General features: G+C 38.1%; 1 protein-coding gene across 2 annotated transcripts in view; it reads right to left on the bottom strand.

Moving 5' to 3' along the window:
• Positions 1 to 336: 336 nt before the first annotated feature.
• Positions 337 to 19,748, bottom strand: part of Cntln (centlein) — a 273,121-nt gene continuing 253,709 nt past the window's right edge. For both annotated transcript variants that reach the window (XM_051163969.1, XM_051163971.1), the window contains exons 24-26: positions 13,312 to 13,497; positions 10,725 to 10,802; positions 337 to 563 (exon numbers count right to left, since the gene is read on the bottom strand). In XM_051163969.1, coding sequence (XP_051019926.1) covers positions 462 to 563; positions 10,725 to 10,802; positions 13,312 to 13,497 — 366 coding nt within the window. In that variant the 3' untranslated portion in view covers positions 337 to 461. The remainder of the gene's footprint in view (positions 564 to 10,724; positions 10,803 to 13,311; positions 13,498 to 19,748) is intronic.

Below are 19,748 nucleotides of genomic sequence, written 5' to 3'. Positions count from 1 at the left end.
TGTCAATGAAAATTTATACAATGGAACCAACAATTTGTTTTACTCAATGCTCCTCTTTCATTTTAGGATAATTCAGTAAAACATGTTCACTGGTTCACAAAGGGCCATTTATAACCTTTTTATATAAAAGTCTAGTTTCCATACGAGTTTAGAATATTAAGTCCTTTATTTACAACTTTTTCATTTTATACTCAGACCAATTTGTATATGACACGCCTTTTCTAGTTTCTTCTATGGTAATGGAAGGAAAACCATTTTAAAATTTGTATTGATTTGTGACAGTATCACCAATCATGCTAGACTTTCATTTCAAGCAGCCATACACGCGGTTTCATCTGTTCACCAACTTGCTGTTTTGGAACCGAGGCTGCCTACTGATAGCTGGAGCAGATGCTGTACCTGGACTGTCTGCAACTACAGCACATGAGGGCCTCACACTTGAAAACAGCTTTGTTATAACTTTACCTAATGTCTTTCATAACTGTGAGATATCCTTCAGTTAGTTTCTTGTTTTCATTTATTTTCTCCAGTACTGCTTCTAGTAAATATGAGGCAAAAGGAAGCTATAAGAGAACAAAAAGAAATATCAGAAGTCTACTTTTCCAGTTCAAAATCATATACAAGGGCTGATAAGATATCCCAGAGGTACAGGCACTTGCTACGAAGCTTGAGTTCCATTCCTGGAATCCACATAATGGAAGGAGAAACCTGACCACTGAAGTTGTCATCTGACCTACACACACACACACACACACACACACACACACACGCACGCACGCACGCACGCACGCACGCACGCACGCACACACGCACACCATAGGATGTATATGCTTACATACAAACACCCAAATATAATAAAGTAATACCAAATGATAAAAAATTGGTTTGATGAAAACCGTACACTAAATATCATTAAGCCATTAGAATTTGGCTATCTGTAACTTTGAAGTCTTAATGGTACTCTACCAAGTCTTTTTTCAACAGATATTCCTGGTTAGTGTGGGTAATTCTGGCTTTTCTAATAAAAATGATAAAAGAGCAGAAGTAAAATGAAAAAAGATAAACGCCTTATTGAACAATTCATGGTTTCCTGACCATGTTAATGATGTAATCTGCAATACAAGCAGCTAAGCCATTCATCTTCAATCAGCTGGTCAATAGCATGTTCCAGTCAGCTCCAGGGCACACAGGCCCACAGCAGAGGAACTATATGTTCATCACTCATAAAAGAATGAGAGAGAACTATCAATACGCTTGTCTGTATGAGAGTCCAATACCTCAAGAGTTGCAGGATAAAATTTCAGAGAGAAAAAGAATGGCAAAAGTATACCCATTGATTAAGTTGTTAAAGTTTGTTTGGTATATCAAAGTGCAATACACATGTTTCAGAAACTGCTGAGTTTATGAAATGTGAGCACATTTTAAAATTTCATAATTGATATAACTTTGCTGGTAGTTTTATTGTTCCCATTGCTTCCTTGGCTCGCTGGTAGAATGTGGACATATCCCATATAGTTATGGGTTGTAAATTAGAGAAAGTCTGGACCGTTGCCTCGAATACATCCTGCAGTCTGAATGATTTGTTATTTTATCCCTGCTATCTGTCTCTCATGAGAGAACTGTCATAATTAGGACATTCATTAAATATTTCTTGGGTTTGTTCTTTTGAGTGACCAGGAAAACGCTATTTTTATTTCTCTAAATGTGTTAGAATGCTTATAGTGCCCATATACCTTATATACTTTCCCTAGAGGGAAGTCAGGTAAGGTTTTTGTTGTGTTGGGACAAGCATTCAAGGTGTCTCCAGTCAGTGCAAACACAGTGCACGCCATCTGCATGTTCAGCCAAGGGTTATGATCAAGTCGGTCAAACAGTTCTTTTCTGAATTTGAACTGGCAAGGTAAAATATTAGCTAAGGTCTTTAAACAGCTTCCTATTTTTTAACTTTTTGCCTTCTCCTAAAGACAGCCTGGGTATATGCCTGCTTCCTCTAAACTCAAGAGCTCTGTACATATGTTTTACTTGAAATTTATCACAGAAGTGTCAAAACAAGAAATTTCTTTAGTTGTAATGTACAAATGAGTATTATATATACAAGTATATATACATATATTTGAAATATCCCACTCTAGGCAGAAAAATAACCATGCTCAGCATATACACACAGCATGTACATTTCTTTTTTTGAAATGTAGGAAAAAATTAGATATAAGAAAAGAACATATTTCCTCTTTTTTTATTTCCTCTTTGCTTGAAGACAGTAACAACAAATTCTTGCTTTGACAAGATGTCTGGGATTCAAAAGGAGCTACACTTTAAAAAACTGATAGTTTTATTAATTTGATAATTAAGTCATCAGGGCATTAATATTAGCTTTTAAAGAATGCATAATAAAAAGGACTTGTTTTTATCTAGTAAGCACTAGGCCCCAAATGACAAGACCCTTAAGTAACTACTATTTATCTATCTACACAAATATACATTTCTATCTAAAAGGAAGAGAGATAAGATGGAACAACCCCTCATAATTTATTGGCTGAAACAAAAGCAGAAATGAATATTTAAAAGTTTATTTCCTGAGTATACAGGGTGTGCAGGTTAGTAGCTTCCCAAATAAGAAGATGACAGAGACAGTTTGCTCCCTGAGCAGTCAGCCAAACCTCTCTATAACATTGGAGCATCATCTTCAACCTCTGACAGACATATTTGTGAGGTGGGAACTATTGAGAACTTGATGATCCTGCCTTGTCAGAGTTTGGCCGACTCTGCCTGCATCCAAGCTTGCCCTTTTTTAGGCAGACTTCTCATTTGAGAAGCTACTAACCTGCACTCTCAGTATACTCAGGTAATCAATTTTATTCCTTCCCAAGTCTCTGATGGGGTTGAAGACCAGACAGTTTAGTTTTATAATTAAGCTTAGTTGTTTAAGGGTTAAGATGTTATTAGTGTAGATAGATGTTTTAAGTTGATAATGACAAGATGTGATAAATATTGATTTATACTCAGAATTTTAGACACACCAAGATAGGAATGTTTTCTTCAAGGCTGCCAAATACAAGCAGCCAAAATACTAAGAATGTAACATTTATATAATTCCTGATTGTTTCATAGCTCTTCTTGCTATAGGTAGTTTATTGTATATATGTGTAATAATATAAATGTATATGTAAAAATAAAAATATTTAATAATAAGAAATACAGAGATGTAATATGAATAAATTAATAAATATATTAAAAAATAAAAAATACAGACTACACAACATATTCGAAGAATAAGTAATGACTGACTGTAAGATTGTGGATTATTTTTGTCACAGTTTGAGGATATGCTATAATTACTACTGCCTAATAAAATGTCACAGATTTCTAAAAATTAGTTTATTTCCTAGTTTTTTCTAGAAAGGTGGCTTTCTGATCAAGCAAGTCTGGGTAGCATCAAACTTTAAAAGAGTTCCACTGTCTCAGGACCTCTTAACACTCTAGGATGCCTCTTCACAGCACCATGGTCATCCAAGAGGAAAATGCCAGTCTCTAAATTCAGTCCTCCATGCTTTCCATGGTCTGGTTACCTGTTCGGTTCATGCTCTATGGAGCATGTGTGAGAAGCATGCTGGCTCTGTGATCGCCTGGCTGCAAATGGAGAGGTCTGTTCGTGACACTAGGCCTCTTATTTGCAAAATTCACTTTCGAGTAAACAGTTAAACTTACTCTTCTGAGTGGGACAGTTTTCAACACATGACACCCTTGGATATTTTGATTTTCTTTAAAAGAAAGGCTGCAAGGGAGATCAAGAAGAGCCTGGGCTAACTTGATGCCAACAACTTTCTTCCTCTCTCCCTATGACTGCTCCCGAGTTAAACACAGCTGTTGTTCCTCCTATGTTATTGTGCTGTATGCTTCTTTAAACTCTGTTTGCAACTAACACATTGGAGATTTCACAAAGCAGTTAAACTGTGTGCAGCTGTGCACGCCTCACTGTTCTTGCAGGTTCTTTAATCTCTACAAGTGGTTCAGAAGAATATATTTATCCTTATATAATTTTACATGATGGTTTCCACATCTACTATACATATTAGTTGAGATGTTCAGTTTATTTTTTCTATGCCTCTTCCAGGGCCTTCCCTGAGTGCTCCTTCCTTTTGATTTCCCTTTGTAATGCGCCGTTTCCTCACATTTTCTATGCCTCTTCCAGGGCCTTCCCTGAGTGCTCCTTCCTTCTGATTTCCCTTTGTAATGTGCCGTTTCCTCACATTTTCTATGCCTCTTCCAGGGTCTTCCCTGAGTGCTCCTTCCTTTTGATTTCCCTTTGTAATGTGCCGTTTCCTCACATTTTCGTCCTCGAACATCAGCACTGATTCCTGCTGATGTTTATATATTTGTGGCTTATTTTTGTAATGATAGATTTGTCTCAAAATGATCACAGAGAAATATACTTTTGTTGTTTGAGAATTTTATATATCTATGCATTACGTTTGGGTCAAACAGCCTCCATGTCCTCCCTTCCAATGGCTCTCCTGCCTACCTCCCATCCCCCAGCCTCATGGACTCTGTTTTTAACCACTGAGCTCACTTGGTGCTACTTGTATGTGCACGGGTTGTAGGGCCACCTACTAAAGCATGAGAGGTCTCTTGGGGACCAGATCCCTGAAAAAAATTCTGGTAGAATCCATAATTTATCATCACTTAAATTTTGAAAATGGTTCTGGACGCCTTAGACAATACCTTAAAATACTTAAGACATTTACATTGTTCTAAAGCAAATTGATGACCTATACTATTTATGAGGCCCTTAGGCAACGGTAGCGTTAAATATGATACGTAAGGATTTAGGAAAGTAATCATTAGCACATTTTTTATATCTTGGGTACATTATATAAGATGGAAGAGAAATGTGTGAACATTTAAGTTAGCTGAGCCTTTCCTGCAAACCCAACAACACCCTAGGCCTGTGATATGGCTCTTCCTGGGGATCCTGTGGGATACTGGAGTATTATTTTGATAATTTCTGTGCCAGGCTAACACCTATCATTAGAATCTCCATGAGAGGCAATGGTCTTCCCTGACCCATACCTGTCAAGGTAGTTTTACCAAACTGACATATATGATCATAGGCCAAGGACGTCCCTCACCTTCAAGATAATTACTTGGACAATGATACTACTCGAGAAACAATCTCATTTCTTGAAACCTTCTTGATCTCAGTTTGAACCTGTGCTACTTTCGGTGAACACAGAGGCCTCACACATTCCTACTTTACCCCCCACCTCCCACATATGTAAGAATTCCAACAATGGGAACCTGACTTACTGGCAAAGGCAGCATCCAGTAGAACAAACAGTACATTTATTATCAATAGTAAATGTTTTCTAATATGATTCCTTTTTCCAAAGCCAAGAACTATAGAGGACATGACTATTCCTACCTTTATAGTTAAGACTTATCTATGGCTTCAGACAACTGTAGCAGACTTGTAGGCTGTGGTCTTTGTGTTCTCATGTGTATAGAGAGGGAGCCGCAAGCTCCCTTCCCTCACAGGCTCTAAGTCCACTCATGAGTGACCTGACCTTATGATCTGGTTACTCCCCAACATGCCCGCCTCTAAGCAACAATGCAGAGGTTTAGAATTCAGAAAGACCCTGATGAACACTGTTTTAGTTTACATTAAGCTGCTTCTTTACTTGAATTAACTTTTCAAATGAATAATCTAACCAATGGTATTCATACCTAATCCCTTTGAGCCCCCCAAATAATGTTTACTATTTATACAGGAAAACTCCTACTTCAAACAATAGATTGTAAGCTCCTGAAGGCTTATCTATGTTGTCTGAAAAGAATAATTGGGGTGTGTATGTCCTTTTTTTGAAACAAAAGCAGGCTTCAGGTTGTTACATAAAACACACTGGAGCAGGGTGAATGGAGAATTTAAGTCTTGCTATTTCGGCTAGCTGTAAGGAACATCTGTGGATGACCATGTGTGGGGAGCCATGCTAAATTCACCCATGTTAGAAATCCTGTGCTTAGGCTGCACGCTGTGACCTTTGAGTTGTTGGCCCCTGCTGAAGGAGGTCTTGTGTTCTAGGCTATCTTTGGATTGCCTACCCAGAGAAATAGGGAAGTTCTTACAGGGAACTACCCAGAGGATTAAGGAAGTTCCTACAGGGAGCTATTCAGGCGATTGTACTCTTGCCTGTGGGCTGGGGAGAGTGGGATCAGAACAGATCTAGGTGACCTTGCTATAGAAAGTCTTACTCCTCTACATTTAAAGGGAGTTTTGATCAGAAATTTTCAGACTTGACTCATTATTTCTCGCGTCTCTGTCCCCACTTTCAATCTGTACACCCTCTTTCATGTGAACCCTGGTTTGATTTGTCCCACGGGCCGGGACAACCATGAGGCTTTGTATGGGTGACAGCAGTAAGCGTGCAGCACGAGAGCACATGGCCACATGCTACAATACCATGCACGGCTGGCTTCAGCGGTCCATGAGAGACTTAAGCCACCCTTTGTGCTGTCGTTCCCTCCAGCCATAGAGGCCAGGGAGATCACTCAACCTCTTCCTACAGCCACACACCCAGGCGATCTATAGAAGAAAATCATATTTTTAGAGAGGACCCTGGAGAAAATGGACCACTTTACACGTCAGCATTTGTAAGAGCTGAAGCAACTGTCTGGGCTTTCATCCTTTTCTCGTCACACAAGAATGTGAAATGTTTTCTTAAATGGTTAAATTAAACTAAGGACACATCGACAAAAGCTAGGATAAATTAAGAAAAAACAGAAACCTTCAAATATTATTAACCTACTAGGAATTCTATGGTTTCAATCACTATTGAATATTTCCCCCTAACACACCTGCTCTCTTGATAACTAAAGCTCTTCAACACACCTTCACCTTTCTCATGGTGTAGGGCACTGAAATAATCCATCTCTGATAAGGGACTGTCCGTGTACTCTCACACCTGTTGTGTATAATGCCAGATAAAGTGCACAGCCCTCCTGCAATCATGGCTGGGGCACATCCAGATCCCACAGCCCTCATCGCTAACCTGCTCCTGCATGCTGATGCCATGTATCTCTCAACAGTACACTCTTGCTCAAATTCTAGTATCCTTTGGTCTAGCTCAACTTTCATTTGCTATTTAAACTACACCAAACACATATTAGGAGTTCCCTTCATTTTTACTTCTTTGTCTTTCTCATGAACTGTAAACTTAAAAACATATCAATATAAAAAGAAAACACAAGTAAAAATTTAAAACAAAGCCACCCATACCACAGATAAATGAAAGCAGACCTTACAAAGGTATTTTTCAGTATGGTTCTTACTAGGAATCTGCAAACTGCAGAGACACATCAAATACATGGAACTGCTAACTACATCACAACTACTTGAAATAGTGAGGTTATGTCCTTGCACTCTGTAATTAAGTGTACGCACGTATACAGGGGTCTAACTTTCCACTCTAGTGCTTTCTGAATGATGACATATATTGTTCAGCTTCTCCATTCCACATGGGGAAGAACTGGCCTTTTATTTTGTGGTGAATGTATCATCATCAGTATAAAGTTACGTTGAATAAAAGCAGTCAACAAACCTAGGGCCGATTGGTCTCAATATTCAGGACTCTACTGTACAGCCGCAAACAACACAGGAGTAGGCAAAGGGTGGCCTACACTTTTATCTTTGAATTATTTAATACTATATTACACCAGAACTGAGTCAGGTAGTTTGGCAGGGAATATGGTCACTTACTCCACAGCTCAAAGGTTGTGTAAGTGAACACACAAGGAGACAGATGCTGTAAAGTAACCAAACGTGTTTACAGTTTTGCCCACACAGCTATGCCAGCATCTCAGACTCTAAAAAACTGTGGGCAAAGGAAACATTTTGAAACACAGGGTAAATATAATTGCTGGGAGAGAGAGAGGGATAGAGAGAAGAAAAGAGATGTTTTCTGTTTTATAGCTTTTTCTCTTGGGCATAATTACAAAGTGACATTCAAGAGCAACCATTGGAATGCCTATTTTTTTCTCACAAAATCCAAAGACATCAGCAAAACCACCTATGTCAGTAATAAAAATAAAAAGTCTTTGACTTTTTAAATGTTATCACACTGTCACAGCAGAATAAAATTAGCTTGAAAAGCGATCTAAAGGCATATGATGCAGTTCATTATGTACAGCGGCAACAGCAGCTTCTCAGTGTTCATAAAGGCTGCTCCATTAAATTTACCTCCAGTCAATAATTAGGAGTCCACAAATAAACCTGGGCAATTAAATCAATACTACCAGGCAATTATATTCCAGAGTCCAGGCTCAGTGGCACAAAAAGGCACTATATCAAACTGCAGTATTAAACAGTCTGATGCCATTTCAACAGGGAATTTTTAACACTAACTGGACGGAAAAGGCATATATCCAGATAATGCAGAATATGTACATGTACTTCCACACATGTAAGACACATGCATATACACACACACACACACACACACACACACACACACACACACACCCCACCACCACCACCAACAACAACAACAATGACCACCTCCAAACTAGGACTGCATCAGGATAGCTTTTATGAGATTTAAACATGTTGATTTATTATTATATAGACATGACTGATGATAAAATTTCTAATTAGAAGAACTACAAGGTCCCAGTTACAGGAACACTTAGAAAATCATTACAAGTTTATTTCTATCATTTTATTTTATTTTATTTTTTTCTGATGTTTTATTTATTTATTTTTATTAATTTATTCTTGTTACATCTCAATGTTTATCCCATCCCTTGTATCCTCCCATTCCTCCCCCCCCCCATTTTCCCATTATTCTCCTCCCCTATGACTGTTCCTGAGAGGGATTACCTCCCCCTATATATTCTCATAGGGTATCAAGTCTCTTCTTGGCTACCTGCTGTCCTTCCTCTGAGTGCCACCAGATCTCCCCCTCCAGGGGACATGGTCAAATGTGAGGCACCATAGTACGTGAGAAAGTCATATTATTTCTATCATTTTAAAGCTGAAAAACACTTCATACCAATTGCCATTGGACTCTTCACGTGCTAGGCTCTGAGCTGAGCCCGGACAAGCAGCATGATCAACCACGAGCAGTCCAGGCTGGAGAGATAGCCCAGCAATTTAGAGCACGGTCTGCTCTGGCTGAGGGCCTGGGATAGGCTCCCAGCGCACATACCAGCACCTGTACAATCAGCTCTGGAGGGGTCTGATGCCTCTGGCCTCTGTAGGCATCTACACTCATATGCACATGCCTTCACACATAAACTTGATTAAAAATGCAGGTACATCATAAGGAAAAGAAGTGACCTCTCTTCTCCAAAACAAGCTGTCACTGTTAAAGGCCTTGTCTCACCCCTGCGCATCTGTATTTGAACTTTAAGCAAATCATCGCCAGTCACATTCTATTACTGAGGCAAGTTCAGATATAATGCTTCAAAGTGTATGAAGTTAAGACTAAGAATAGAAATGGCTTATGTAAAAAAAAGAAAAAAAAAAAAAGAAATGGCTTATGTATCATTTACTTATTGTTCTTTGTTTCTTGTCTTGGTGCTGGGGGTTGGACTCTGTACATGCCAATCAAGCCCTCAGCTACTGAGCTACGTCTCTTGCCCTTTCATTGCTTTATTCTTGACTTCACTAAAAACACAGGAAATGCTACCTGGTGATATACTTATAGAAAACACCAATACTTAATATCAACTCCTGTTTTTAATCTTTGCAGAAATAGTCAACGATATCTTTCAAAAATCACTGAGTGATGGGGTTTTTTCCTTTCCCATTTTGACAATTATGTTTTAGCTTTTATTCATTTCAGGTCAGTTTTCAAATAAACAATTAGGGTGAGGAAAAAAAAGGCTATAATGAAAAAGTTTTAGAATGCATTACACACTGTCAGTGATGTCAAAACAAAAGCTAGCTATGACTAGAAAAGCAGGGCTCTCACCTGCCAATAAACTGCCCTTGATCACTTACAAGAGGGGCGCGTCCCAGCAGACTCTGTGTGCATTAAAAAAATACTTGAAAGGGGAGAAAAAGTATATCACACTGGTCACTGTAGCAGCCTCAATAGACCCCTCAGGGAGTGCAGCTCGTCTTGGCCTTGTCATCCTCTATGCAGCTTTCTACTCAGCCCAGAAAACGTCGATAGGAAAATGTTTGAGGGGCCTCTGGTGGAAATTTTTTCATTCTTTCTGCATTGACAGGATGCCAAATCAATATTTACTTCCCACTAACAAGCTGCTCGAGGTCTCAGTAGAAAATATTGTAGAGAATGCGGGAAGACACAGTAATAAACAGCTGTCTGGCTGTGAGGAAAACATGAATTGACTGGAAACAGGTCCACAGTAAAAGGTCACCGAAACCCATGAACTCCTCAGGTGTCCGTATCAACTTCCAACTTTAAAGACACTAATAAAGAATCTCTTCTCCTAAGGGGCCGGGAAGAACGGATCCTTTTCGCTCTAGCAAGCAGAGAGGTGGACTCAATAATTTAATTAATGCACTTGCTGAGGCCCATGTTGGCTCTTCTCAAGGCATTTGCTTCATTTGTTAAGTACAGAAATACAAATAGGGAGTTAACTTTACTGTCTACCCCTGGAACGCTCCCTTACCTAACAGAAGTAAAAAGGGGGGTTTGCAGATGTGAGGCCAGGAATATTTACTTGGAAGTTTTAATATATGAAGCACAAAAATAAAATACCTGTCCTTCAAGAAGTTTCTGAATGTACAACAGCCATTCTTTGTCATTTTCAGCATCTATCTTTGTCTTTTCAATTTCCTAAGGAGAATAAAAACAATGTGCATTAAACTGATATGAACTTACTCATCCTGCGAGAATCTAGCAGCTAGATTTTAATGCATATATGGAAACATCAACCAAGAATGTCCCATCACTTAGGGTGTGGGATACTTAAATTCATGTTGTTTAATATTTAGTTGATAAATATTTGCATACATATGGAAGCTGTAGTTGTGTTTATCTATTTCATAATAAATTAGGAAAATTGTCTTTAGCTTTCACAGTGTGGTTCAGGAAAGGGATGAATGGGAGTAAAAAAAGATGGACCATAGTGAAAAAGACAATGCAGGGCTGGAAAGATAGCTCAGTGGTTAAGAGCATTTGCTGTTCTTGTAGAGTACCTGAGTTTGGTTCCCAGCATCCATGTCAGCATCCATCACATAGCTTGTAAGTCTAGCTCTAGGGAGTACAGCTTATCTTCTATGTCTCTGTCTCTGTCTCTGTCTCTGTCTCTGTCTCTCTCTCTCTCTCTTTCACACACACACACACACACACACACACATACCCCACATGTGAAAAATAGAAGCATTTAGAAACTAACACATTGAATTTGCTACATGTCAATCTTCACACTTGGTACTTCATACAAGCTCTCATTCTTTAACATTTATTACAGTTGGATGCAGTTTAAAGAACATAATTCAGGCAGGACACTCCACCCTTAGTCTCTAAAAGATGTATAGTTCATTCTAAATACACTCTGGTCTGTAATTAAACACAGTGAATATATCAAGGTGCCCTGATATTGCTCAGAGCAGTGTTTATACTCGAGTTCCTTTTATTCCAGGAGGGGCTGCAGACTGTGTGGCATATGCGGCTGCAGGCAGAGTTCTCTGGTATCAGATGCGTCAGCTCAGGGGCACTGGTGCTTTGGGACTGTGAGGAACCCTTTTTAAGTCACACACTTAAAGGAGACAATGTTGTGTAATTTCCCTATTCAAATGGTGTGATGTCTTTTTAATTCATGGCCTAGAGCGAACATGTTCTTAACACCCTACAATGACAGTGTTCAGTGTTCTGAATCACGTGCCTGCGTTTCTGTGTGGAATGCATGGGCGTATGCACACACATTTCCACAGAGCCATGCCATTAACCCAGGCTCTAATTAGGTATGTGTACCGAGCTTAGGTGAGGCCCTCGCTCAGGCACTGCTGTCTCCCTGCATCGTGTTTGATCCTACATGTGATAGTACTCGTTTACGACCACGCCCAGACGCTCATCATCCCATGCACCCAAAGGATGAACATAATCTCAGCAGACCTCCTTTGGGTCGTATCCAAAAATTCTTGGCAGTTTAAATATCTTTATAGTATAGATCGTCCTACAGCAGAAAATCTCCTAGGTGCTCAGGAGGGCAGGCACCTCATAGAGGATGGTCTCTCACAAATACTTACAGTCCATTGCTTTATTTTATCATTGAGCAAATATTTATTGGGATGATCTTGGTATAATCCTGTCTTAAGTCTTTTCAAACAACAAATAATTGAAGAATTGTATTCTCGGGGCAAAGTATTCTTTACAGGTGTGAAGAATACTGTGTATAGGTGAAACAGGGCCATTGCCCTACGACCACTGATAGGAATAAAACCCACCCAAACAGGAGGATCTTACTCATTTAAAAACCATAAATGTCTTCAAAACTAGAATTATCAAAATAATTCTAAATTCAGCCAGGAAAGCTAATAAATGTGATACCTAAAAAATGTCACACATGAGAGATTTTTATCAAATCAATGGTGACTTGGCTGAACTTAGCCCAGTCAAACTGGTGAACTGAGAATAGTGAGACCTGGACTGTGAGGGCTGGGTGCGCAGCTGAGGTCACTTGGTGCTCCTGTGGAGGACGCAGTTTGGGTGCAAGCACCAATGTGGTACACCAATATTCACAGCGCCAGCTCAGCAGTTCTGATGCTCATTTCTGACACCTGGCCTGCATGTGGTATAAACAAATACTCAAAGGCAAAGCACTAAGATACTTAAATTAATAATCCAAAAATTATGATTACTGCTGGGTGTGGTGATACAGACCTGTATAGTCTGAAAGGGTTTAGAAGCTGAAGCAGGAGGATCACTTGAGTCTAGAAATTTGAGAATAGCCTAGGCAAAGACCTGGCTTCAAACAAAAGAAAGACTCTCCCCCGCCCCGCCCCCCACACTCACACACCAAGAATGACAGAAACCATGGTTTACAAGATATATAATATGATTAGCTAAAGAGGATGGAGGAGACAGGAAGAGATAACTGACATGAGTAACAAGCACCATGAATCTTCCTAATTGCTTATTATGTCTCTTATCCTTTCCTGTTGCATACTTGACTCATTTCTGTGTAACATATTGAGTTTATCTAAAGGTATTTTTGGTATACTGTGTGTGTCTTTCTTTGACAATAATTACATAAAAGAAATTCTAAGAATTATAAAACAAAAAATATATTTAGGTAAAAATACAGCAATTTCTTTGTTAGTGAATATCCAAATGGTCCTACCACTTCATCTTCTGTGTCCAATATTTCCTCTAGGTCCGACTGTGAGATGTTCAGGATGGAAGCTGCCAAGGTCTGGGCTTTATGGGTTGAGGTTTTACAAGCCTGTCTGTTTTTCTGCATCTTCTTAAGCTCTCTGATTTGATGTCTTGTCCCATGGACGTCACTTTGCAACTCTTTGACCAAAGCCTAAAACATATTGGAAAGAACATGGGTTCATATGGAAGTCATAATGAAGACAAAATGGCCAAAGCATAAAAATGTGAATGCACTAGCAAATCATTTTTATTAAGGTTACTCTGGTTTTATTTATTTTGGAAGAGAATGGGCTGCTATCTGCTTATTGTCATTATGTAATAAAAGCTCTCTTAAATCACCTCTTAACTACTTTTTTTTATTAACTAAAGCTCTCTACACTCAGTTTTCAATATGCTAACTGGCATCTTGGTTGATCAAGGTTGCAGTGGGCAAGCTACTTGTTATCGTGATAAAGTGCAATTTTAAGCTGATAAGATAAGTTAGGTCTATTTATAACCATACTATTCACTTACTAATTATAACAGGCTATTGCACAGCGGGTTTAATTGTCACATACACTGATGAAAGATGGCTACTGAAAAAGTTGCTTCTGTAATATTCTACCAGAACTACATTAGATACACTTTGGAAAAACTTGAGAACAAGTAGAGTAACAGTGTTACTAAGTCACACACTCTAAGGTGGGATGGACTGGAGGCATATAGAAGGCTGGAATTACGTTATGAAAGTCTTTTAGTTTCTCCTTTGAGAAATCAACAAATGTTAGTGAATGCCACTCACACAGGCAAGTAAGAAAAAAGCACATTATGCTCTGCATGACCAGAGTTCTGTGTGGTGATACCAGGGTGGCTTTGAGAGCCCAAGATGGGCTGGCTAGGTGTTAGGCTGTTTCAACACTTTATGAGTTCAAAGGTTCAATAAGCAAGCAGTCATCTTCATATTCACCTCAGCAGTTCTTGGAAACAAAGCAAAAAGTGAAATTACCACAACAATGGATATGGGTTGCTGCAGTATTGGCAACTGTTACTTGATTCTCTCTCCTCTTCTTCCTCAACACTACCATCATATCTACACACACACACACACACACACACACACACACACACACACACTGCAGTGAGGTATCTGTTTCTTCCTTGTATTAGCAACCATCGATCTGGTACTTCAGTGCAATTTGATTTTATAGCTCTGTTTTGAAGTTCCAAATTCTCATTTCTAGTATTACATACCAAGTGGAGAATCAGGCTTGACACATATCAAGTGGAGAATCAGCCTTGACATACCTATGTTTTCATTGGCACTTTCAATTACTTTTTTAGTAATGTACACTATGCTAGTGAAATTATATTTGCCTATTGAATATGTTTAATTTTTCATAGTTTATTCTTGTCAATTATACTGTACTTCATGGAGAAAAAAAAAGCTTAATGTAGCTGTCCTAGTTAGGTTTCTACTGCTATGAAATAAATACCATGACCACAAGCAACTTGGGGAGAAAAGTGCAGGCAGGAACTGAAGGCAGGAACCTGGAGGCAGAAGCCGTAGGGAAACAATGCCTACTGACATGTGCTCATAGTTCCTTATCTTGCTTTCTTACACAGCCCAGGCCCACTCACAGCTGGCTGAGCCTTCTCACATCATTTGTTCATCAAGAAAATGCCTCAAAGACTTGCTAACAGGTCAGCTGATGTGGGCATTTTTTTTTTTTTCCAATTGAGATTCCTTCTTCCCAGACAACCTAAGTCAAGCTGATAAAAATCTACCTAACCAGTACTTTAACTGATAAGACTTTAAAGTGTGTAATTTTGCTATATTTCACATTTGAGATTTTCTTTTGGATGTGACTCAAATTAGAGCCCTGGAAAAAGACTCTGAGGTGATCTTCCCACAGGAGATGCTGGAAGAGGGTACTTGAGAATAATACCGTAAATATTCAATTACAAAATGTCAAACATATGAAAAGGTTGAACAAAATGTTTAGGGCACATATACTCACAACCTATGTACTATAATCAACTTTCTATACTTGATTTATCATGTACCTATTTATCCATTTATCCATCTTATATTCTTGAGGCATTTTAAAGGAGGGAGCAGGTATCTGTACAGGTGGGCCCTAATTGCATTGCCAAGCATATTCTAGACTAATGATGGATATTTTTAGTTCTTCTGAGATCAGATTTCTATACAGTGAAATACATATGTTTTAACTGTATAGCTTTATAAATTATTACTAAATGAAAACTTTGGCCAACCCATACCCTGGTCAAAATAGATGGCATTTCCTTGTTATGATTTAGATACAAAATGTCCCTCACTGGCTCAAGTACAATTTGAACACTTGGTCCCCAGCTAGTGTGTTTAGGATGTTGCAGAGCCTTGATGAGGAGGAGGCTAGCTGGTAGAAGTGGTCCACTAGGGGTGAGACTTGAGGTTTACAACCTGGCTCAAGTCCTCTTGTCTCTCTGATCCCCATCCCTGGAGATGTAAGCTGGCTGCCTCTCACCTGTCATCACAGCTGTGAAGTACTGTCATAGTGAAGCCTACCACTGTGATAGAGTTGATCCTAGACCAGGAGCCCGAATAAAACTCTCTCTGAAGCTATTTTTTTTTGTCAAGTATATGGTCTTATAGCAACAAGAATATATCATTATTTGAAAAACCACATTCATGTCCTTTCCTGGTCAATCTGTAAGTGAGTCAGTTGTCCCAGGATCATTTATTGAAGAAACATTACTTTCACTGTCATATATTCTTACTAGTTACTGACACTTAATAGTTACTAATATATCCATAGATTTATTGATAAGCTTTCTAATCTGTTGTATCGGTTTATGTTTTTTTTTAAATGTCAGAATCATGAAGGTTTGATTTCTATAACTTTGCAATGTATTTTCAAACCAGAAAGCATGATGCCTCCAGCTTAACTCTTTTTGCTCAACATTACTTCATTCAGTCAACATCTTTTATGGTTTCAAACAAGTTTTTCCTATTTATATTAAAATATGATGGTACTGCCAGGTGCGGTAGCATACACCAGTGATCCCAGCACATGGGGAGGCACAGGCAGGTGGATCTCTGTGAGTTCAAGGCCAGTCTAGTCTACAAAGTGAGTCTAGGACAGCTAAAGCTACAAAGAGAAACCCTGTCTTGAAAAACCAAAAATATGATGGTACTATTAATACACACACACACACACACACACACACACACACACACACTCACACACATTTTGAGAACCAAGACATTTTTACAGTATTAATTCTTCCAATCCATGAACACAGTCTATTTTCCATTTATATTTTCTTCAATGTATTTCATCAATTACAAAATTAACATTAATTGACAGAAATTTCATTTTCTTGGTTAAATTTAACTTCTAGTTTCCCTTTTTGTTTTGCTGTTATTGTAAATAACTATTTTTCTCAGTTGTTTTAGAGAGTGTTGTTAGTGTAGAGAGACAGAACCTAATTTTATATATTGGTTTTTGTAACCACCAAACACTACTGAACTCATTTATTTTTAGGTATAGTATTCAGGTTTTTTAAGTTTATAATTTGCAAACAGAGGTAATTTTATTTATTTCCCTCATGATTTCTATAACTTTATTTGTTAAAGCCTTTTGTCTTGGTCCTGATTTTATAGGAAAAAAAGAGCATTTCACTATTGGGTATGATGTCAGCTGTAACTTATAGGTTTATTATATTGAGATCCATTCATTCTATATTTAATATGTTGAGTTTTTAAACATGAAAGAGATGTGGAATTTTGTGAAATTCTTTTTCTGTATCTATTGGGTGACAATATGACTTTTCTCTTTTATTCTGCTAATTTAGCACCTCAAATGTATTTATTCGCATAGTTGAACCATACAGACCAAATTCCATTTCAACATGGTGTATGGTGTTTTTAAATGTGGCTTACTAGTACTCTGTTGAGAATGTTTGCATCTATGATTGAACAACAGTGGAATGTAGTTTTCTTTTCTCATTGTGTCCTCATCTAACTCTGCTTTCAGTGCAATACTGACCTTGTAAATAAAGTTTGGAAGTGTTCAGTCCTCTTTTAATCTTTTTGGAAGAGTTCAAGAACTGGCATTGACTCTTCTTCAGCAGTTGGGCCAAGTGGCGGGGAAGCCATATGGCACTGGCATTCTGTTTGTAGGGAGGTTTTTGATTACTGATTCAATTGCCTTAGTTGTTATTCATTTGGATTTTGTATTTCTTCATGACTCAGTCTTGGTGAGTAGTTGGCTTTCAGGAATTTCCATTTATTACAGCTTATCTAACTTCTTAGCACATCATTGTTCAGAATATTCTCTGCGGTCTGGGTCACTTCTTGGTTATCAGGCACGTTTCTGCAGTCAGAGGTATAAAATCTTCCTGTTTTGTTTTCCTTACTAGTCTAGCTAAAGATTTGTCACTTTTATATTTTAAAACTTAACTTATTTTCACTGATCTTTGTTTTCTATTCTTTTATCTGACTCACTCCTTTCTAGGGCTTACTAGTGTCTTCCCTCTGTAACTGTGGGCCCAGTTCTTCTTCCCCTTGCTCTTTACTGTTTAAGTTCGACTATGTACTTGAGCACTCTTTGGTTAAGTCGTTTACAGTTGTATTTTTTCCTCTAAAACAAACAAACAAACAAACAAACAAACCCAAATCCTCTGCTTCTCATGCACATGATAGGTCTTGTTTCCATCTTCATTTGTCTCATTCTTTTTTATTTCTCTCTTATTTATAATCAGTCCTATTAGTTTTTTTGGACCAAACTGCTTAACTTCCACATTTTCATTCCATTATAGATTTGCATTTTTACATAAATAGGAGCAGAAAAGATTCTTCATATGACTTCAGTCTTTTCTATCTTTAAGACTTATTTTTGTGTCCCAACATTCTTGTATCCTAAAGAATGTTCTGTACATGTCTGCAAGGACCACATGCCTCTGGTGTTGCTCACTTCTGCTGCTTATCCATTCTCTGTTTGGAAGGTCTACTGCCGAGGGTGTAACCACTGTCCTTTTGGTTTATTCCCTCCAATGCTCGAAGTATTTTCTCTATATATTTAGGTGCACCACTGTTTGGTGAACAAATATTTATAATTGTTTTTGTCACTTCCTAACATCTATCTTATTATAAATTCAGGCACATGTTCTCTCATTCTCTCTCTCTCTCTTCCTCTGTCTCTGTGTCTCTGTCTCTGACTGAGGACTGAACCCAGGGCGCTGCACTTGCTAGTCAGGCACTCTACCACTGAGCTAAATCCCCAGCCCCTTGTAGTTGTTCTCTTGTAGTCACATTTGTATGAAATATCTTTTTTAAAAAATCTTTTCACTTTCAGCTAGGTGTGCCTATATAGCTAAATTACATCTTTAAAAAATTATAACTAGATCATGCTTTCAAAAGAAAGGAAGGCAGGAAGGAAGGAAAATCTATTCAGCCACCAGACATTTTCTGATCAAAAAGTTTCATCTATTTATGTTTAAAAAATATTGTCAGGTACCATATTTACTGTTTCCATTTTGTTAATTGTTTTCTGACTACTCATCCTGCCATTGCTTTATTCTTTCTTCCATTCTTGGTGTCTTCCTTTGATTACTTTTTTGTTGTTGCATATGCTTTGAGGTCTTTCTTAATCTTTTGAATTCTGACTTTAGAATTTCCTTTGTCAACATTTTGTAGTTTTCATAAATATCTTCCAATTGTAGCTTCCTATTTTAAGCTGTTGACAGCATCAGAATAATAATCACATATAGGTGACACTTCTCTCCTTAACTGTAGAACTGGGCATTATAATTTACAAATACTTCTATACTGCATACCCACCATAAAGGTTTTCATTTAGTTTCTAAATAATTTTTATATCATAGTTTAAAGTCATTTTGCAATGTTACTGTAATACTAAAGAATTCTGACCTTGAGTCTGTTTTTCACTTTATTACTTAGAGTTCTTTGATCTCTGTCTAAGCAACCCTGGTAAGGAACATACTCTCCATGTCAGTTTGCTGGAGAAGTTTTGTTCCCTCCCTCATTCTCAAGGACAGGTTTTTTTTTTTAACTGCAGTATTCTTGGCTGGCAGCTTTGACTTTCATTATTTTGAAGACATCCCATATTCTCCTGATATCTGTGGCTTCTGTGAGCAGCCCTTTGGCAGTCTTATGGGTGTGCTCTTCCTTATAGGGGATTCTTCTATATCATGAGTCATTTTTTTCCTTTTTTCAATATTTCCTTTGCATATGCTCTTTGCAATTTAATTATACATTATCTCATATATACTGTGTTTAGTCTATTGGGGGATTCTTGCAGCTATGAATCTGTACACCCTTCTGTCTTTCTGTCTCTCTCTCCAAATTTGGTATAGTTCCTGGTATTATTTCTTAAAGTAGTCTTTCTAGGGCTGAAG

Source organism: Acomys russatus, chromosome 2 (genome assembly GCF_903995435.1).
Source record: "Acomys russatus chromosome 2, mAcoRus1.1, whole genome shotgun sequence".
NCBI classification, from domain to species: Eukaryota; Metazoa; Chordata; class Mammalia; order Rodentia; family Muridae; genus Acomys; species Acomys russatus.
Note: the sequence above shows the minus strand (reverse complement) of the source record. Positions and strands in the feature narration are given on the sequence as shown.